This window comes from Protomyctophum parallelum, assembly GCF_964188405.1.
Source record: "Protomyctophum parallelum genome assembly, chromosome: 5".
In the NCBI taxonomy this organism is placed as follows: domain Eukaryota; kingdom Metazoa; phylum Chordata; class Actinopteri; order Myctophiformes; family Myctophidae; genus Protomyctophum; species Protomyctophum parallelum.
Window position 1 is genome coordinate 17,112,282 of NC_139702.1, and position 18,129 is coordinate 17,130,410.

The 18,129-nt window shown below is 43.5% G+C and overlaps 3 protein-coding genes across 3 annotated transcripts in view; 1 reads left to right on the top strand and 2 right to left on the bottom strand.

Moving 5' to 3' along the window:
- The window catches only part of LOC310858238 (germ cell-specific gene 1-like protein), a gene marked incomplete at both ends in the record, with an annotated part of 33,438 nt that extends 25,140 nt beyond the window's left edge, over nucleotides 1-8,298 (top strand). The window contains 3 exons of the mRNA XM_083764346.1: nucleotides 2,180-2,291; nucleotides 7,593-7,880; nucleotides 8,271-8,298. Coding sequence (XP_083620472.1) covers nucleotides 2,180-2,291; nucleotides 7,593-7,880; nucleotides 8,271-8,298 — 428 coding nt within the window. The remainder of the gene's footprint in view (nucleotides 1-2,179; nucleotides 2,292-7,592; nucleotides 7,881-8,270) is intronic.
- Nucleotides 7,221-18,129, bottom strand: part of rps15a (ribosomal protein S15a) — a 619,775-nt gene continuing 608,866 nt past the window's right edge. Inside the window, exon 6 of the mRNA XM_083765680.1 lies at nucleotides 7,221-7,235. The gene's annotated coding sequence lies outside the window, so the exon portion shown is untranslated. The remainder of the gene's footprint in view (nucleotides 7,236-18,129) is intronic.
- tmc5 (transmembrane channel like 5) overlaps nucleotides 16,399-18,129 on the bottom strand; it is a gene marked incomplete at both ends in the record, with an annotated part of 44,291 nt that continues 42,560 nt past the window's right edge. Inside the window, 2 exons of the mRNA XM_083764347.1 lie at nucleotides 16,399-17,121; nucleotides 17,318-17,413. Coding sequence (XP_083620473.1) covers nucleotides 16,399-17,121; nucleotides 17,318-17,413 — 819 coding nt within the window. The remainder of the gene's footprint in view (nucleotides 17,122-17,317; nucleotides 17,414-18,129) is intronic.

An 18,129-nucleotide genomic window follows, 5' to 3' on the forward strand; every position in this document is an offset into this window, starting at 1 on the left:
TGCGTGCGTGCGTGCGTGCGGGCGTGCGTGCGTGCGTGCGTGCGGGTGGGTGCGTGCGTGCGTGCGTGCGTGCGTGCGTGCGTGCGTGCGTGCGTGTGTGTGTGTGTGTGTGTGTGTGCGTGTGTGTGTGTGTGTGTGTGTGTGTGGGTGTGTGGGTGTGTGGGTGCGTAGGCCTGTGTGATTCTGTCTGCTGAAGAACACGTACATACTGTACTGTATGATGTGTTCTGTGATGACTCACATTCTGCTCTGGTGTTTATTTATTTATGCGTTTAGGGACAGCGGCGCATATTTAATGAACACAACACAAACAATGCCATGATGTAAGATGCTGTTCCCCATCTGTACTCTATACGCCAAACAGAACACAGGCAGGAGGTCTTATTTTCAGGACAAAAGGTCTATATAAAAGTTCTATATATAGTTCCATTCTATACGGGAACCCATTTTGGTGTTATAGCATCATGTTATGCTTTAGCTATTGAAAAATAGCAGACCTACAAGCTCGTATAGCGCGCCACCGAGTGGCGCGCTATACGAGCTTGTAGGTCTGCTATTCTTTTGAAAAATCGAAGAACGACTGACATTTTTAGAATCTGATCTCAGGTCAGAATGGGTTAATCAGACCAGTGTGTGTCCAGTGGAAACCTCGTATGAATCTGATCTCAGGTCAGAATGGGTTAATCAGACCAGTGTGTGTCCAGTGGAAACCTCGTATGAATCTGATCTCAGGTCAGAATGGGTTAAAGTTATGGAGAAAAAAGAAAAAAAAAACACAGTGGGAAGAAGAATGATGATGTGGAACTTAATGTAACACAATCGGTGTTCGGAAGTTCTTCAAAATAGGAGCTCTGGGGTGCCAGAGTTGTCCGGTCGCTTTTACTCTGAAACCCACGACCCGGAAACAATATACTAAAAAAAGGTTTACTTTACATTGCTAGCTTACATTGCGATCGTTTTAATTTATATGATATATGATCCAAAAAGCGTTCATATTTTGCGGGAGAGAGACGGATGAGGAGCAGAAATGAAGCAGCTATAAGTCAACAGTAAGCTAATTTTAGTGCAGAGCGTAGCATACGGCAGCCGAAAGGCGAACTGACGGGGAAAAAAAGGAAAAAAATCTGAATATTCTTATCTCGCCCGGTATCATTGAGGATGTATGTACGCGTCGGTGGGGGTCCCTATATGACGTGTGGCAACGTCCTACGTATGTACGGAATCGGTTAACCCATTCTGACCTGAGATCAGGTTCTAAAAATGTCTTCTACATCCTGACAGTTTTCCATTCTGACCTGAGATCAGATTCTAAAAATGTCTTCTACATCCTGACAGTTTTCCATTCTGACCTGAGATCAGATTCTAAAAATGTCAGTCGCTCTTCGATTTTTCAAAAATAGCAGACCTACAAGCTCGTAGCGCGCCACTCGGTGGTGCGCTATGAGCTTGTAGATCTGCTTTTTTTAAATAGCTAAAGCATAGCATAATGCTAACACCAAAACGGGTGCCCGCCCAAAATGGGTTAAAGAAGTTACAACTCTGTTCAGTTCAAGTAGAAACAATCCTTTATTTCCATGGTTAAAAAAAAAATACAACTTTAAAGAACCTTTGTCCTGAAACAAACAAAAATAATCCAAAAGAGCACCTGTTTACAGTGTGCAATATTTAAGGGCCCATGTTCTTATATTTGTCCTGTTATTACACCAATGTTTTGATCTTATGATCTTATTTTTGTGTCATCGTAACATTGTATTATCATGCGTTGTCAATATGTGACCGGGGACAGTAGTTTGATATACATACATGGTCATTTTTCGGTTTTTTACATAATTATTATGAAACTGCACACTGTAATCTTTCATATGATGTATTGCTCATTGAAATTGGGGGGGAACATGAAGAAGATATGACCATTTGAAACCATAGTGAACCAGAAATGTCAAAATAGAGCATTCCCCCTTCAAAGATTTCAGCAGTGATCTGTGACTTTAGGGGGCGCTGTTTTCCCTTCATTCCTCCATTAGTCAACAAGCAGTGTCTGCTTGTTATAATTACTTGGCCTTGTTTCTAAAGAAAAAGAATGCATAGGCCTACTGTACCAATATGTCTACACGATTAGAGAATGTTGTTATCTTGATAGTTTTCCTGTTATCTCTCCTGTTTTTCTGTGTGTGTGCAGGTCTGCTGGGCATGGTGGCTCACATGATGTATTCCCAGGTGTTCCAGGCCACTGTGAGCCTGGGACCCCCGGAGTGGAGACCCTACCAGTGGGACTACGGCTGGTCCTTCTGGTATGTTTCAGTCAGTGTTGTTTTCGTCGACTAAAACTAAGACGAAAAATGTTCGTCGACTACCTTTTTCCACTGAAGAAAACTAAATGGAAACTAAATTAAAACTAAGCTACGGTGACTAAAACTAAGACTAAATATACTGACAATTTCGTCAACAAATAAAAACTAGACTAAAATGTTAGGAAGGGACTAGTGGACAAGAGATCCAGTATAAGTCATTTTACACTTGGTTGCATGCTGTAGATGTGTAAAATAAGTCATTATGACGGCAACAAGGCCCGCAAAAATACATTTTAGTCGACTAAATCACCTGTAGATTTAAAATCTTATGACATTTAGTCGACTAAAACTAGACTAACACTAAGACATTCCAGGTGACTAAAATGTGACTAAAACTAAGTGAAAACTATTCAGGAGACTATGACTAAAACTAAAATAGAAATTTGCTGCCAAAAACAACACTGGTTTCTGTATCTACAGTCATTTAGAGACCCTACCACTGGGACTGTTGGTATGTTTCTGTATCTATAGTCATTTAGAGCAGTGGTGTGCACAGATAGACACTAGGGGTGCTAGAGCACCCCCTGCCCTTTTGGCAATTTTGCTCTTAAAAAAAAGGGAAAAAAAAGAAAAAAGTTTTATTTATTTTTATTAATTTGTAGTGTGTGGACCATGCGGTGACATTGATCAAATCTTGATAAAAAAAACGCTTCTACTATATTATTTAGGCCCCCACAATCTAAAGCTATGTTTCTATGTCAGTGGTTCTTCGATTAAAAAAAATAAATAGCAGAGAGTGGCGCGCTATGAGCTTGTAGATCTGCTATTTTTCAATAGCTAAAGCACCAAAATGGGTTCCCGCCCCAAAATGCGCTGCACAAGGTGCCCTTTTTTTTCACTTGAGCACCTGCCCCTCTAAATGTCTGTGCACGTCACTGATTTAGAGACCCTACCACTGGGACTATACGGATGGTCCTTCTGGTATGTTTCTGTATCTATAGTCATTTAGAGACCCTACCACTGGTATGACATGTTTCTGTATCTATAGTCATTTAACAGTATCTCCACCACCACCATCTCTATCTCTATCTGACGTCTAACAGCAGCGCTGTGAATTCCCCTCACACCTCTATCTCTATCTCTATCTCTATCTCTATCTCTATCTGACGTCTAACTGTAGTGCTGTGAATTCCCCTCACACCACCACCTCTATCTCTATCTCTATCTCTATCTGACGTCTAACTGTAGTGCTGTGAATTCCCCTCACATCTCTATCTCTATCTCTATCTCTATCTCTATCTGACGTCTAACTGTAGTGCTGTGAATTCCCCTCACACCACCACCTCTATCTCTATCTCTATCTCTATCTGACGTCTAACTGTAGTGCTGTGAATTCCCCTCACACCACCACCTCTATCTCTATCTCTATCTGACGTCTAACTGTAGTGCTGTGAATTCCCCTCACACCACCACCTCTATCTCTATCTCTATCTCTATCTGACGTCTAACTGTAGTGCTGTGAATTCCCCTCACACCACCACCTCTATCTCTATCTCTATCTCTATCTGACGTCTAACTGTAGTGCTGTGAATTCCCCTCACACCTCTATCTCTATCTCTATCTCTATATCTATCTCTATCTGACGTCTAACTGTAGTGCTGTGAATTCCCCTCACATCTCTATCTCTATCTCTATCTCTATCTCTATCTGACGTCTAACTGTAGTGCTGTGAATTCCCCTCACACCACCACCTCTATCTCTATCTCTATCTCTATCTGACGTCTAACTGTAGTGCTGTGAATTCCCCTCACACCACCACCTCTATCTCTATCTCTATCTGACGTCTAACTGTAGTGCTGTGAATTCCCCTCACACCACCACCTCTATCTCTATCTCTATCTCTATCTGACGTCTAACTGTAGTGCTGTGAATTCCCCTCACACCACCACCTCTATATCTACCTCTATCTCTATCTGACGTCTAACTGTAGTGCTGTAAATTCCCCTCACACCACCACCATCTCTAATGAAAACAGACCTCATACGTACGTGTATATATATATATATATATATATATATATAATATATATATAGCTCTCATGTTACGGAGGGGGATTATAAGGCTTTGGTGTCCAAAGCCCCCCCGATACGGATGTGATTGAAATTGCATAACAGGATAGTAGCCTACTATTTCACCCCTTTGAAGAATGTGCGTATACTGTACTGAGCTATTCAATTCAATTCAATTCAATTTTATTATAGTGTCAAATCACAACAGGTTGTCTCAAGACACTTTACAACCAACAAAGATCCACCCAGAGCATTAAGCAATATTGCGACAATGGTAACGAAAAACACGGTACTGTATACCGCAGAAAAAACAAACATCATCATCATCATTTATTTAACTCACGACGATGGTTTGGAGCACAGATTCATAAAAGTATACATTCGAAAGTATACAATACATTACAGATTACACGATATACAGTTTTGTACAGTGGAAGAACATTTTTCAGAAAAGCACCCAATTTATAGATTACTTTTTGTTTTTCAGATTTTAGTAATGCAATTAGTTTAAACATAGAAGGGTAGGTAAAAAAATAAAGTGGCAGGTATTTTTGCCTGAAATTCATAATGCCAGTATTCTTACATTCCAACAAAACATGATACTCATCTCCAATTCTGGCTTCCTTACATAGGTTACAAATCCTCTGATTTCTTTCCAATCCTTTATATCTACCGATGACCTTTGGGATTCTTGTGTTGTTTAGCCTAAGGTTGCAAATAGCCTGTCTATACTTACGGTTTTCACATAGAAGGTATTTTTCTAGTTTGAACTGACAAACAGCAGAAGTCTTTGTAAAAACTACAAGTTGAAGCATTTCTGTGACGCATTTGGAGTGTCAATAGACGGGGGATGAAGTGATGTTGGGGTCATGTGACCCGAGGCGCTGCGCTGGGATAGGGGCGTGACCGGATTGACACTAATCTCCGGACAGCTGTGTTTATTTACCATTTACCGTTTCTGCACAGCAGGGTCAGAGTGTCTACAGCCAGTGGGGGGAGCAGGGTTGATTTCGTCGACTAAAACTACTAAGACGAAAAATGTTCGTCGACTACCTATTTTCACTGACGAAAACAAATGGAAACTAAATGAAAACTAAGCTACGATGACTAAAACTATAAGACTAAATATACTGACAACTAAAATGTTAGGAAGGGACTAGTGGACAAGAGATCCAGTATGAGTCATTTTACACTTGGTTGCATGCTGAAAATAGCCGATCTACAAGCTCACAACGCGACGCGTTGTGAGCTTGTAGATCGGCTATTTTCAGCAAGTGTAAAAACACTCATTACGACGGCATCAAGACCCGCCAAAATACATTTTAGTCGACTAAATCAACTGTAGATTTAGTCGACTAAAATCTTATGACATTTAGTCGACTAAAACTAGACTAACACTAAGACATTCCAGGTGACTAAAATGTGACTAAAACTAAATGAAGTTTCAGTCCAAAGACTATGACTAAACTAAAATAGAAATTTGCTGCCAAAAACAACACTGGGGGGGAGAGTAACTAAGTGCATTTACTTAAAGATGGAGTGCCACAATATTTGTATTTTTCCAGTTTTCCATGTGTCTATGAGGTGACAGTACTTCATTAGACACCCTGGAGTCTACTGTATGTGTCTATGAGGTGACAGTACTTCATTAGACACCCTGGAGTCTACTGTATGTGTCTATGAGGTGACAGTACTTCATTAGACACCCTGGAGTCTACTGTATGTGTCTATGAGGTGACAGTACTTCATTAGACACCCTGGAGTCTACTGTATGTGTCTATGAGGTGACAGTACTTCATTAGACACCCTGGAGTCTACTGTATGTGTCTATGAGGTGACAGTACTTCATTAGACACCCTGGAGTCTACTGTATGTGTCTATGATGTGACAGTACTTCATTAGACACCCTGGAGTCGTTTTTATGTGCAATGGTGTATTAACTTTGTATTTAGGTTTTCTTCCTGGAGGCTGAACCCAGAACAGTCAAACGGGGCCAATGAAATAAACAGTAATATAGTGACATCACACTGTCAGCCCCTCCCCTAACCCCTCCCCCTTCATCATACAAATACAGCTGTGGGTGTGGCTTCAGTTCAGGTGGATCACCACCCATCACCACCCACCAGGCAAACCAGGCATACTTAATGAACTGGTGTCCACATACTGTACAAGCATGATTTTAACAAATACTGTACACTTTTTTGGAAAAAGTCCTTCCCCCCTTATACTGTAATAATACCTGATTATCATGTTTTAGGGTGGGAAAAAATGGTGGCACTCCATCTTTAAAGCTACTATAAGCAATAATGTCAACATTTTAATGACCTTTTTTGGGGGTATTCAGATATCCAGCAGTGGGTAGAACGCTCCCAAAATAAATTGAGTATCTGTGACACATCTAGGGGGTGCAATCTGCGCTCAAAGATGTTCCTAGAAGCATTGTCATTGGTCGATTTGCCTGTCTACTTCCTGATTGGTTAGGTTAGTCATTGCTACCGTTTTTTTTGTTTTCTCCGACCAATGACAAAGCTTCTAGGAACATCTTTGAATGCAGATTGCGGCCCCCTAGATGTGTCACAGCTCCCCCTAGATGTGTCACAGAGACTAAATCATTTTTGGGAGCGTTCTACACATTGCTGGCTGTCTGAATAGAAAAAAGAGAGAAAAAAAGGTAATTAAATCTTGACATAATCCTCTTGCACTTAGGGGCGCGTAGAGCCAACCATGACAACCAGGTCTGTCCATCTGATGACCACGGATACGGTCTAAATGTGTGAAAAATGTATTTTCTAATTTCACTATAGGTCTTTAAGTGTTTAACCCCATTACATGTCAGCCAGTGGACAGTCACCTCTTCTTACACTGATTTATTTTACTCCTGTCCGTCTGTCTGTCTGTCTGTCTGTCTGTCTCTCTGCCTGCCTGCCTGCCTGCCTGCCTGCCTGCCTGCCTGCCTGCCTGCCTGCCTGCCTGCCTGCCTGCCTGCGTGCCTGCCTGCCTGCCTGCCTGCCTGCGTGCCTGCGTGCCCGCCCGCCCGCCCGCCTGCCTGCCTGCCTGCCTGGCCTGCCTGGCCTGCCTGCCTGCCTGGCCTGCCTGGCCTGCCTGCCTGCCTGCCTGCCTGCCTGCCTGCCTGCCTGCCTGCCTGCCTGCCTGCCTGCCTGCCTGGCCTGCCTGGCCTGCCTGTCTGCCTGCCTGCCTGCCTACCTGCCTGCCTGCCTGTCTCTCCCATCAGCATGGCCTGGCTCTCCTTCACCTGCTGCATGGGCGCCTCGGTGACCACGCTCAACTCCTACACCAAGACCGTCATCGGGTTCCGGAACCAGCGCAAGACCTACGAGCATAGCGTCCGCTCGGCCGAGCACGCCCGCGAGGCCTTCGTGCTTCGGGAGCAGTCGGTGAAGTCCGTCTCCAAGGCCGTGGACCTGACCCAGCACCAGACCCCCACCAGGGGCAGGAAGACATACCCCATACCCGGATTACCCACTGAGTCCTGCAGCCAGGACGCCCCCGACAGCCCTGGGTCCCTGAGGGGCTCCCTGGGGGGGTCCCTTATGGGGGGGTCCCGGAGGGGGTCCCTGGGGGAAGAGCAGTGCTGATTAACGGGGGGTTATCGATGGGGGTTATCGTGTCACCATGCCGTTCCACCTCGGAGGAAAGATTTAAGTGTTCCTAAATCGCCCGTGTGATCCACTCTAATAAACGAGAAAAGAGGAGTTAAGAGGCAATTACGGGCACTAGATTTGCCCGTATAAACCTCAAGTTTAGCAGCATATACCGTAATAATATACAGGTGTGATGGTACACTTCGGGAGTTTACCGGAGTTTGTTGGAAAGTTTGTTGCTCAAGTGAAAAGAAAGAAAAACACTTTCGTTCCGGTTTGGGATCTTTCTCCCTCGTTTGTGTTTTTAGTCTCGCCGGTCGCTACGAGTTGGAATAAAAGATAAAGGATACACCAAACGAACTGTTCCAAAGAAGTACTTGAAGAAACGTGTTGGATTCATACTGCGTATCAAGGCTTTTTATCGGGTATAGGCCCTAAAATGATGAGGCCCTTTTTGATCACGGGGAGTCTTTTGGGTAATACTGATTCCGTTCAGGCATCTGGTTAGGATGCCTCTCGTCGGGCGTCTCCCTATAGGGAGGTCCTCGAAGCACGTCCCACATGGGAGGAGACCATAGAGTATTAAAAGGATTAGAGACTGATCTGGCGCGAAGCTCCGCCCCCTCCGCTATTCATGTCAGTGGAAGTTGCTCAGTGGCGTTTTGAAGCACCCGGAGGGACCGTCTACTTCCGCCTTTTTTCGCCGATTCAGCATTTGGGCACCACATTTTGGTGCCCAAATGCGGAAGTGCAGCTGGGCTTTAACATTGGGCGCTCGGTTTGCACGGGGTTTCCTCGTCAAGAATCCACGGTCCGCCTGCAGTCCTTCCTCTTACCACTAGGGCCCAGCGCTTCAACATTAACCCTAACCCTGGACCATCAGTGGTCTCTTCTGGACCGTCAGTGATCCGTGGCTGACCCCCACTCAGTCGGGACAAATGTCTCCGGGGGGATTTTCAAACACAGCCTTAATTGAAAAGTGGAAATCTCCTCCGTGTGGGTTTGCTGTCAGAGAGAGAGCCGGACAGAGCGGGTTCATTGAGGGCTGCATGGGACGGTATAGTTAGTAAAGTAAGCCTTTAGGGGGCAGGAGGCTATATTATGTTTCTGTAGCGTGAGGCAGCTTTGGTTTACAGTACAGTACACCCCCTGGACATGATGTACAGTTGCCTACAAGCACAGTTAGTATACACACCCCCTGGACACGATGTACAGTACAAGCACAGTTAGTATGTCAGTATGTCGCAGGGACTTACGTGCACACATAACGTAGACATCAAAGGGGGCTTCAGCCCCTGCCCTTAGTCTGTAAAACAACTGCCCCTTTTACCCGTCTGTAAAACAACTGCCCCTTTTACCCGTCTGTAAAACAACTGCCCTTTTACCAGTCTGTAAAACAACTGCCCCTTTTACCCGTCTGTAAAACAACTGCCCCTTTTACCAGTCTGTAAAACAACTGCCCCTTTTACCCATCTGTAAAACAACTGCCCCTTTTACCCGTCTGTAAAACAACTGCCCTTTTACCCCGTCTGTAAAACAACTGCCCTTTTACCCGTCTGTAAAACAACTGCCCTTTTACCCGTCTGTAAAACAACTGCCCTTTTACCCGTCTGTAAAACAACTGCCCTTTTTAACCGTCTGTAAAACAACTGCCATTTTACCCGTCTGTAAAACAACTGCCCTTTTACCCGTCTGTAAAACAACTGCCCCTTTTACCCGTCTGTAAAACGACTGCCCTTTTACCCGTCTGTAAAACAACTGCCCCTTTTACCCGTCTGTAAAACAACTGCCCTTTTACCCGTCTGTAAAACAACTGCCCCTTTTACCCGTCTGTAAAACGACTGCCCTTTTACCCGTCTGTAAAACAACTGCCACTTTTACCCGTCTGTAAAACAACTGCCCTTTTACCCGTCTGTAAAACAACTGCCCTTTTTAACCGTCTGTAAAACAACTGCCATTTTACCCGTCTGTAAAACAACTGCCCTTTTACCCGTCTGTAAAACAACTGCCCCTTTTACCCGTCTGTAAAACGACTGCCCATTTACCCGTCTGTAAAACAACTGCCCCTTTTACCCATCTGTAAAACAACTGCCCTTTTACCCGTCTGTAAAACAACTGCCCCTTTTACCCGTCTGTAAAACAACTGCCCTTTTTAACCGTCTGTAAAACAACTGCCCTTTTACCCGTCTGTAAAACAACTGCCCCTTTTACCCATCTGTAAAACAACTGCCCTTTTACCCGTCTGTAAAACAACTGCCCTTTTACCCGTCTGTAAAACAACTGCCCTTTTACCCGTCTGTAAAACAACTGCCCCTTTTACCCGTCTGTAAAACAACTGCCCTTTTACCCGTCTGTAAAACAACTGCCCCTTTTACCCGTCTTTAAAACAACTGCCCTTTTACCCGTCTGTAAAACAACTGCCCTTTTACCCGTCTGTAAAACAACTGCCCCTTTTACCCGTCTTTAAAACAACTGCCCTTTTACCCGTCTGTAAAACAACTGCCCTTTTACCCGTCTGTAAAACAACTGCCTTTTTACCCGTCTGTAAAACAACTGCCCTTTTACCCGTCTGTAAAACAACTGCCCCTTTTACCCATCTGTAAAACAACTGCCCCTTTACCTGTCTGTAAAACAACTGCCCTTTTACCCGTCTGTAAAACAACTGCCCCTTTTACCCATCTGTAAAACAACTGCCCTTTTACCCGTCTGTAAAACAACTGCCCTTTTACCCGTCTGTAAAACAACTGCCCTTTTACCCGTCTGTAAAACAACTGCCCTTTTACCCGTCTGTAAAACAACTGCCCTCTCCAGACCATGAATGAATGCAGCATTTACTACATGGTGAAAGAAATGTAAAATGCCTCTCCTCTCCTTTCCATGCCATGCCGGAAGGAAGGCAGCATTCAGGAGAATTGCTTTTTTTTCTCTCCTGAACTTGAAAACAGTATTTTGGCGTTGGACAAATTTGTTTAGAAATCCATGTCGTTACACACCTCATCTCCACTAGCTAAAGAGTGCTGGGTTTGCGCCCCGGAAATAGCTGATCTACAAGCTCACAACACGTCGTGCTGCGACGCGTTGTGAGCTTGTAGATCTGCTATTTTCGCTTTTTTTTGTTTGTTTGTCCAAACGTGCTGTCTTACGGGATTTCAGCCCCCATGCCCCTCTAACTCTCTGCACGTCCCCACGCTTATACCCCCAATCCAACCCTGGATTCTGGGATGCTGAGCACCAAGCAGGGAGGGCACTGGTCCCCCCACTTAACCCCAATCCAACCCTGGATGCTGGGAGGCTGAGTGCCAAGCAGGGAGGCACTGGTCTCAGGGCGGACACTCTAACCACAAGGCCACTGAGCTGGGACAGTAGTGGACTCACCCCTAAAAAGCCCTTGTCCCTAAACTTCCTTTTTTTTTTTTTTTACTATTTTGATTTTTTTTTTTTGAATAGTTCAACTATAGCCAATCTACATTGACACGTTGTGAGCTTGTAGACTGTCTATTTTAACTATTGTTAATTAAACTCCTTCAGCGCCACCTGGTGGTCACCAGTTTAGGCTCTGAGTGCCAATTCTCCCATTATATAGAAAGAAATAATTTGTAATTATATTATGCATGTAGTGTGCATGTCATCACCTGTACACCAGATTAGAGGAATTTTCAAAATATGAATATTACAAAGACGTCAATTAGACGTCTTGACGTTAATATGTTTTGCAAAATGGTAAAAAGAAAAAGGCAAAGAAGTTTAACCCAACCTTACTACTACTTTGTACTACTAGGACTAAGACTAAAAAATATGTTAAAAAAAAAAAAAAAAAAAAATTGATGAAAAATGTATAATAATTATATAATAATATAATAAATTAATAATTTACATTTGGGGGATATCTTTCACAATAATGAATAAAACATGTTCTAGACATTCTAATGATCACAAAAAAACATATATTACAATTATTGTACCTACTTTTATTAGGGTAAAGGTCAAAAGTCTTAGGTTAAAAAATGTTGAAAATTGCACAGAGTCCAGACATTTTTTATTTGTGTGAATTTCAGCCTCTGTGGGGGGTATTTATATGCAAATATCATGACCAATGGCATTGAAATGGCATTGCAATGAACATCACTGATGACGTTTAGGTGAAAAAAGAACAGAAAATAATAATAATAATTTAGTAATTAATTAAAATAAAATTGTTGCTAAAAAGCAATGCTGGGTCTTAGAGGGTTAGGGATAAGGGGTTTAGCGGTGATGAAAATGGAGCCCTTAGTCTAATCTGTGTATCAGTGGCCGGTTTGCACTGAAGTCATCATTGTTTGTTAGTTTTTGTTTTTTCTGTCAGTGTAGCACACTGTTATACATAATATTACATACTGTACATTACTGTTATACATAATAATACATACTGTACATTACTGTTATACATAATATTACATACTGCGAGGACATGATGTGTATATAAATATGTATTGAGGATCATTGCATGCTGAATAGCCTTATGAAAAATGTCACTATTTCCCTGCAATACATTTATGAACTATATCGTAACTAAGTATTTGTGTATTCTGTGCCTATGTGTATTTCTTGCGTAGTTTAGTAAGTCATTTGTGGCGTATAAGTATTCAGTATACTTTTGTACACAAAATGGATATGGAGGATTATGCATTATTATTTTTATTATTATTATTATATATATTTTTAAGTAACCCGGGACTGGCCTACAATAATCAAGGTCCCTGACTCAGTCAGTCCCCACTGTACTGTACTGTACTGTACTGTACTGTACTGTACTGTACTGTACTGTACTGTACTGTACTGTACTGTACTGTACTGTACTGTACTGTACTGTACTGTACTGTACAGTACTCACTTCATGCTGTGTGCAGCACAAAATAAATACCAGAGATGTTCAGGGTCAACATTGAGATGCTCCGATCAGGTTTTTTGGGAACGGTCCCGATCCACAGATATCTCAGATATTATTATTATTATGTCAAAACCAACATCAAAACTGTGTGGGAAGGAAGGGGAGAATGTTTAGGACTGTCACAAAGTTATACTATATTATATACTGTATATCTGATTGACTTTCATACCACTTAAATGGTATAAAAGATCTGTTCTCATGGTATTTCACTAGTGTTTCACTCAAGTGCTCTCTCTCTGTCTCTCTCTCTGTGTCTCTCTCTCTCTGTGTCTCTCTCTCTATCTCTGTCTCTCTCTGTCTGTCTCTCTCTCTGTGTCTCTCTCTCTCTATCTCTGTCTCTCTCTGTCTGTCTCTCTCTCTCTGTCTCTCTCTGTCTGTCTCTCTCTCTCTCTCTCTCTGTCTCTCTCTGTCTGTCTGTCTGTCTCTCTCTCTCTCTGTCTCTGTCTCTCTCTGTCTGTCTCTGTCTCTGTCTCTCTCTCTCTCTCTCTCTGTCTCTCTCTCTCTCTCTCTCTCTCTGTGTGTTGACAGTTGGCAGGATAAATGCATTAATGTTTCCACGTCATAGTTTTAGCAGAACAGCAGAGGTTAGGTATAACCAATAAGACCATAATATGAGATGACCCCTACAGTTATATTATAACTGTACAGTTATATTATAACTGTAGGGCTCATCTCTGACAGACATCATGTTCTCTGACCATCCCTGCTGAGAAATGCACGTCTGTGTGATAGACACTTTTTCATGTCAAGGACCCCAAAATTGACACTATTTAGCCCGCGGACCCTCATTTGAAAAGATTATGCCAGGGACCCCCCCCCCCCCCATAAGAGAAGATGTTTATGGCTCCTCTAGCAGTGATTCTCAACCTGTTTCATTTCAAGGACCCCCAGTTTGACATGCATTAGTCTACGGACCCCCCATTTAATCAGACCAATGTGTGTGTGTCCAGTGGAAACCTGGTATGAATCTGATCTCAGAATGGGTTAATGGCATTTCTATCTCTGAGACCCCCAATTCATATTGTAAAATCAATGTTAATTTAACTCAGAGTGTACAGATGGAAGTAATTTATACACTCTCAGAGTTACAGACCCATAAGGGTCCGTTTGGTTCCAAACTATCATTTAGCTGATGGGGACCCCCTGGAACTCCCTCAAGGACTCCCGGACCCTACTTTGGGAAACCACTGGTCTAGAGCTACATAATTAAAAAATCAACACAATAATGTCCCGTTTAATTTCATAATGCTTTCATAATGTATTTTCTTTGACTGCACATTTATTTATTTATTCATAAATAATTAGTATACAGTATAATTATCTCTGCCAGGCCATGTGACCATGCAGGGATACAGAGATTGTGTTGTTTTCGCCCACCTCGTCCACAATGTCCACAAAGTCCATCGTCTGCATTATTTCAGAACACTGCCGACAATTAAACCCATTTAGGCCTGACGTCGATATTTAAAAAATGTCAAATTTCATGTCAAGGACCCCAAAGAATATATGTAATTGGCTGCCGAACCCCATTGTTCCAGGGACGCCCCCAGAAGCAAAGATTTGAGTTAAAAACATTCGCTCTGAAAGAATATATATTCAAAGATTTGCACCACATTTTCACTACTTTTTCAAAAATAGCAGACCTACAAGCTCGTAGCGCGCCACTCGGTGGCGCGCTATGAGCTTGTAGATCTGCTATTTTTCAATAGCTAAAGCACGACATGATGCTAACACCAAAATGGGTTCCCGTTCAGAATGGGTTAAACCTTGTTGATTAGGTACCTGTATATGTACTTATTGTCAGCCAATGCAATGCATATACGGCCTGTAGAGGGCAGTATTGTATATCGACAGCGTTAATTGCATAACATTGATACTGTACCAGCAGGGACAGTAGGCTACCAGGATAGGATAGAGAAGAGGCCTTACGCCAATCATGATCGAGCGGGGGCGGGCCTTGCAGGTGTGCGTGCTGTTGGCCTGTCGCTTGTCACTGTAGTGCGTGTGCACGTGCACATCTTGTTACCGGGGCGGACGGGGGTTTATCTCTTGGAGATTAATTGGACAGCCAATTAGTGCTTGCCCCATTCTCCACGAGGTTTCCCACTGGACACACACTGGTCTGATTAACCCATTCTGACCTGAGATCAGATTCTAAAAATGTCAGTCGTTCTTCGATTTTTCAAAAATAGCAGACCTACAAGCTCATAGCGCGCCACTCGGTGGCGCGCTATGAGCTTGTAGATCTGCTATTTTTCAATAGCTAAAGCATAACATGATGCTAACACCAAAATGGGTTCCCGTTCAGAATGGATTAATTGTGCAGCAGCAGCATTGTCGACTAAAAATGTATTTTGGCGGGCCTTGATGCCGTCGTAATGACTCGTCTGCTGAAAATAGCCGATCTACAACGCGTCACAGCGCGATATTGTAGATCTGCTATTTTCAGCATGCAACCAAGTGTAAAATGACTTATACTTACTGGATCTCTTGTCCACTAGTCCCTTCCTAACATTTTAGTCATTTTAGTTTCCATTTAGTTTTTGTCGGTGAAAAAAGGTAGTCGACGAACACTTTTCGTCTTAGTATATTAGTCGGCGAAAACAACACTGCTGTCTAGAGCTATACATATTAAAACACAATCTGTCCCGTTTAATTTCATAATGCTTTCATAATGTATTTCCTTTGACTGAACATGTATTTATAAATAATTAGTGTACAGTAATTATCTCTGCCAGGGATAGAGATTATATGTTTTCACCCGCATTGTCCACAATGTCTGTAAAGTCCATCGTCTTGTCTTGCTGTGGCTTTAAACAGACAACATCAAAGTGCTCCACTTAAATTCTTAAAACCTCTCTTAAAGGGACACTTCACCCTTTTTGCAAAAATATATATGTTAATGACGTTTAGAAGCTTTAGAGCACTTTCCTGGATATGTTTATGTGTGTAATATGTGGTTTTAGCTATTTTAGATCGTAGCAGTGAGCACAGCGTCTCTGATGTCATGGACACTGGTCTCACTACTTTCCTGGACTACAATTCCCATAATGCTTTGGTGCACTGCTCCTCCTTGTGGATAGGATTTAATGAGACAACATGTAGTCCAGGAAGGAAGTGAGCCCAGTGTCCATGACATCAGAGACAACAGGCTCACTGCTAAAATCTAAAATATCTAAAACCACATATTATTACACACATAAAGACCCCCAGGAAAGTGTTCTAAAGCTTCTAAACGTCACTAACATATATGTTTTTGCAAAAGGTGTCCCTTTAAAGTCTCTCTCTTGTAGCAAAAAACCCCGAAAGTATAAGTAAAAAAATCAATTGGACAGCCAACGTAGTGCTGCTCCGTTCCTCACGGTGGATTAGTTGTGTAGCAGCAGCAGTATTTAATATAGGGTATAGTTTGCCCAGCAATTTTGGAGCTCTGGCTCATGGACTAAAAAACCAAAAAGAACTGAACCGGTTCCCATTGGGAACCGACCGGTGGAAAAGGGGTCTCTGTCTCAGTAGCCGTCGTCGTACTCATTCTGGGCTTTCTGTCGCGCCAGCATGGCCTGAATCAGAGCACTGGGGCCCCCCATGGGGGCCGGGGGGTCCCGTGGCGGAGAGGGCACCCTGAAAACACCCTCCTGGTGTTGCAGTGCTCTCCGCCGGGCCTGCATGGCCTGCGTCACGGCACTGTCCGTGGACGAGTCCGCGGTCCTGGGACGATATTCGCCGCCGCCCTGCGCTCTGTGTCTGGCGGCCTCCATGGCCAGCAGCACCGAGGACCCGGGGACGGGGTCCGAGCGGGTGTCCTCACCGGGCCTGGTGGTCCTGTAGTGATCCTCCTCACCGGGCCTGGTGGTCCTGTAGTGATCCTCCTCCTCCTCCCGTTGCCCCGTGGTGCTCTCGGCCCCTTGTCTGGCCTTCAGAGCCAGCGCCACGGCGGAGGTGGTGGAGAGCTCTGAAGGGAGGCGTGTCCTGTGGACGGCTCCGTCGTATTCATCGTCGTCGTCGTCGTCGTCGTCGGCGCCCTGACGACGGGCGCGCATGGCCATGGCCAGGGCTCCGGAGGCGGTGGAGATGTGGGAGGAGGGAACGCCACCGGGGGGCGCCACGGGAACGCCGCTCCCTCTCTCCTCGTCGTCCGGCCGCTGAGCGGCCAGCAGCGTCTGGAGCGTGACGTTGGAGCTGGACCGACCCACCGAGGGGCGGGCGTCGCCCACCGAGCGCCGCTTGGCGTGCTGTCGGGAAGTAGAGAGAATATGAGCTTGTAGATCGGCTATTTTCAAATGGCCGAAATGTATAGGGTTGAAGTAAAAGTGTTGGAAATTGGAAATACTCAAATAGAGTACAAATACCTCAACATTGTACTTAAGTACAGTACCTAAGTAAAAGTACTTTCCACCACTGCCTATATTACTTGTACACCTGACTCACCTTCTTATGATTCTTAGGTTTGTCGTTCTTCTTCTTGGGTTGATGTTTCTGGAGGCCCTGCAGCCTCTCCAACAGGAAGGACTTGTCCTTCCCCTCCTGGTGACAGAAAGAAACCACAGAGGAAGAAAGACAAATAAGTGTGTGTCAAAAGTGTTGTTTTCGTCGACTAAAACTAAGACGAAAAATGTTCGTCGACTACCTTTTTTCACTGACAAAAACTAAAATAGAAACTAAATGAAAACTAAGCCATGATGACTAAAACTATAAGACTAAATATACTGACAATTTCGTCAAGAAATAAAAACTAGACTAAAATGTTAGGAAGGGACTAGTGGACAAGAGATCCAGTATAAGTGAATTTAGACTTGGTTATGAAAATAGCCGATCTACAAGTGTGACGCGTTGTGGGCTTGTAGATCGGCTATTTTCATCATGTGTAAAATCTGTCATTTCGACGGCATCAAGGCCCGACAAAATTTTTGTCGACTAAATCAACTGTAGATTGCGTGACATTTAGTCGACTAAAACTAGACTAACACTAAGACATTCCAGGTTAAACTGAAATGTGACTAAAACTAAATGAAAACTATTCAAAAGACTACGACTAAAACTAAAATCTAAATGTGCTGCCAAAAACAACACTGGTGTGTGTGTGTTCATTGTGTGAAAATGTACCGTCATGGAGGTATCATCATGCCAGGTTGGTATACTGTACATTACATAACGGCAATTAATTATATCGGATATCGATATCGCCCAAAATGTTTCATCGGCACATCCCTAATTACATTACTTATATTACTTATTTACTT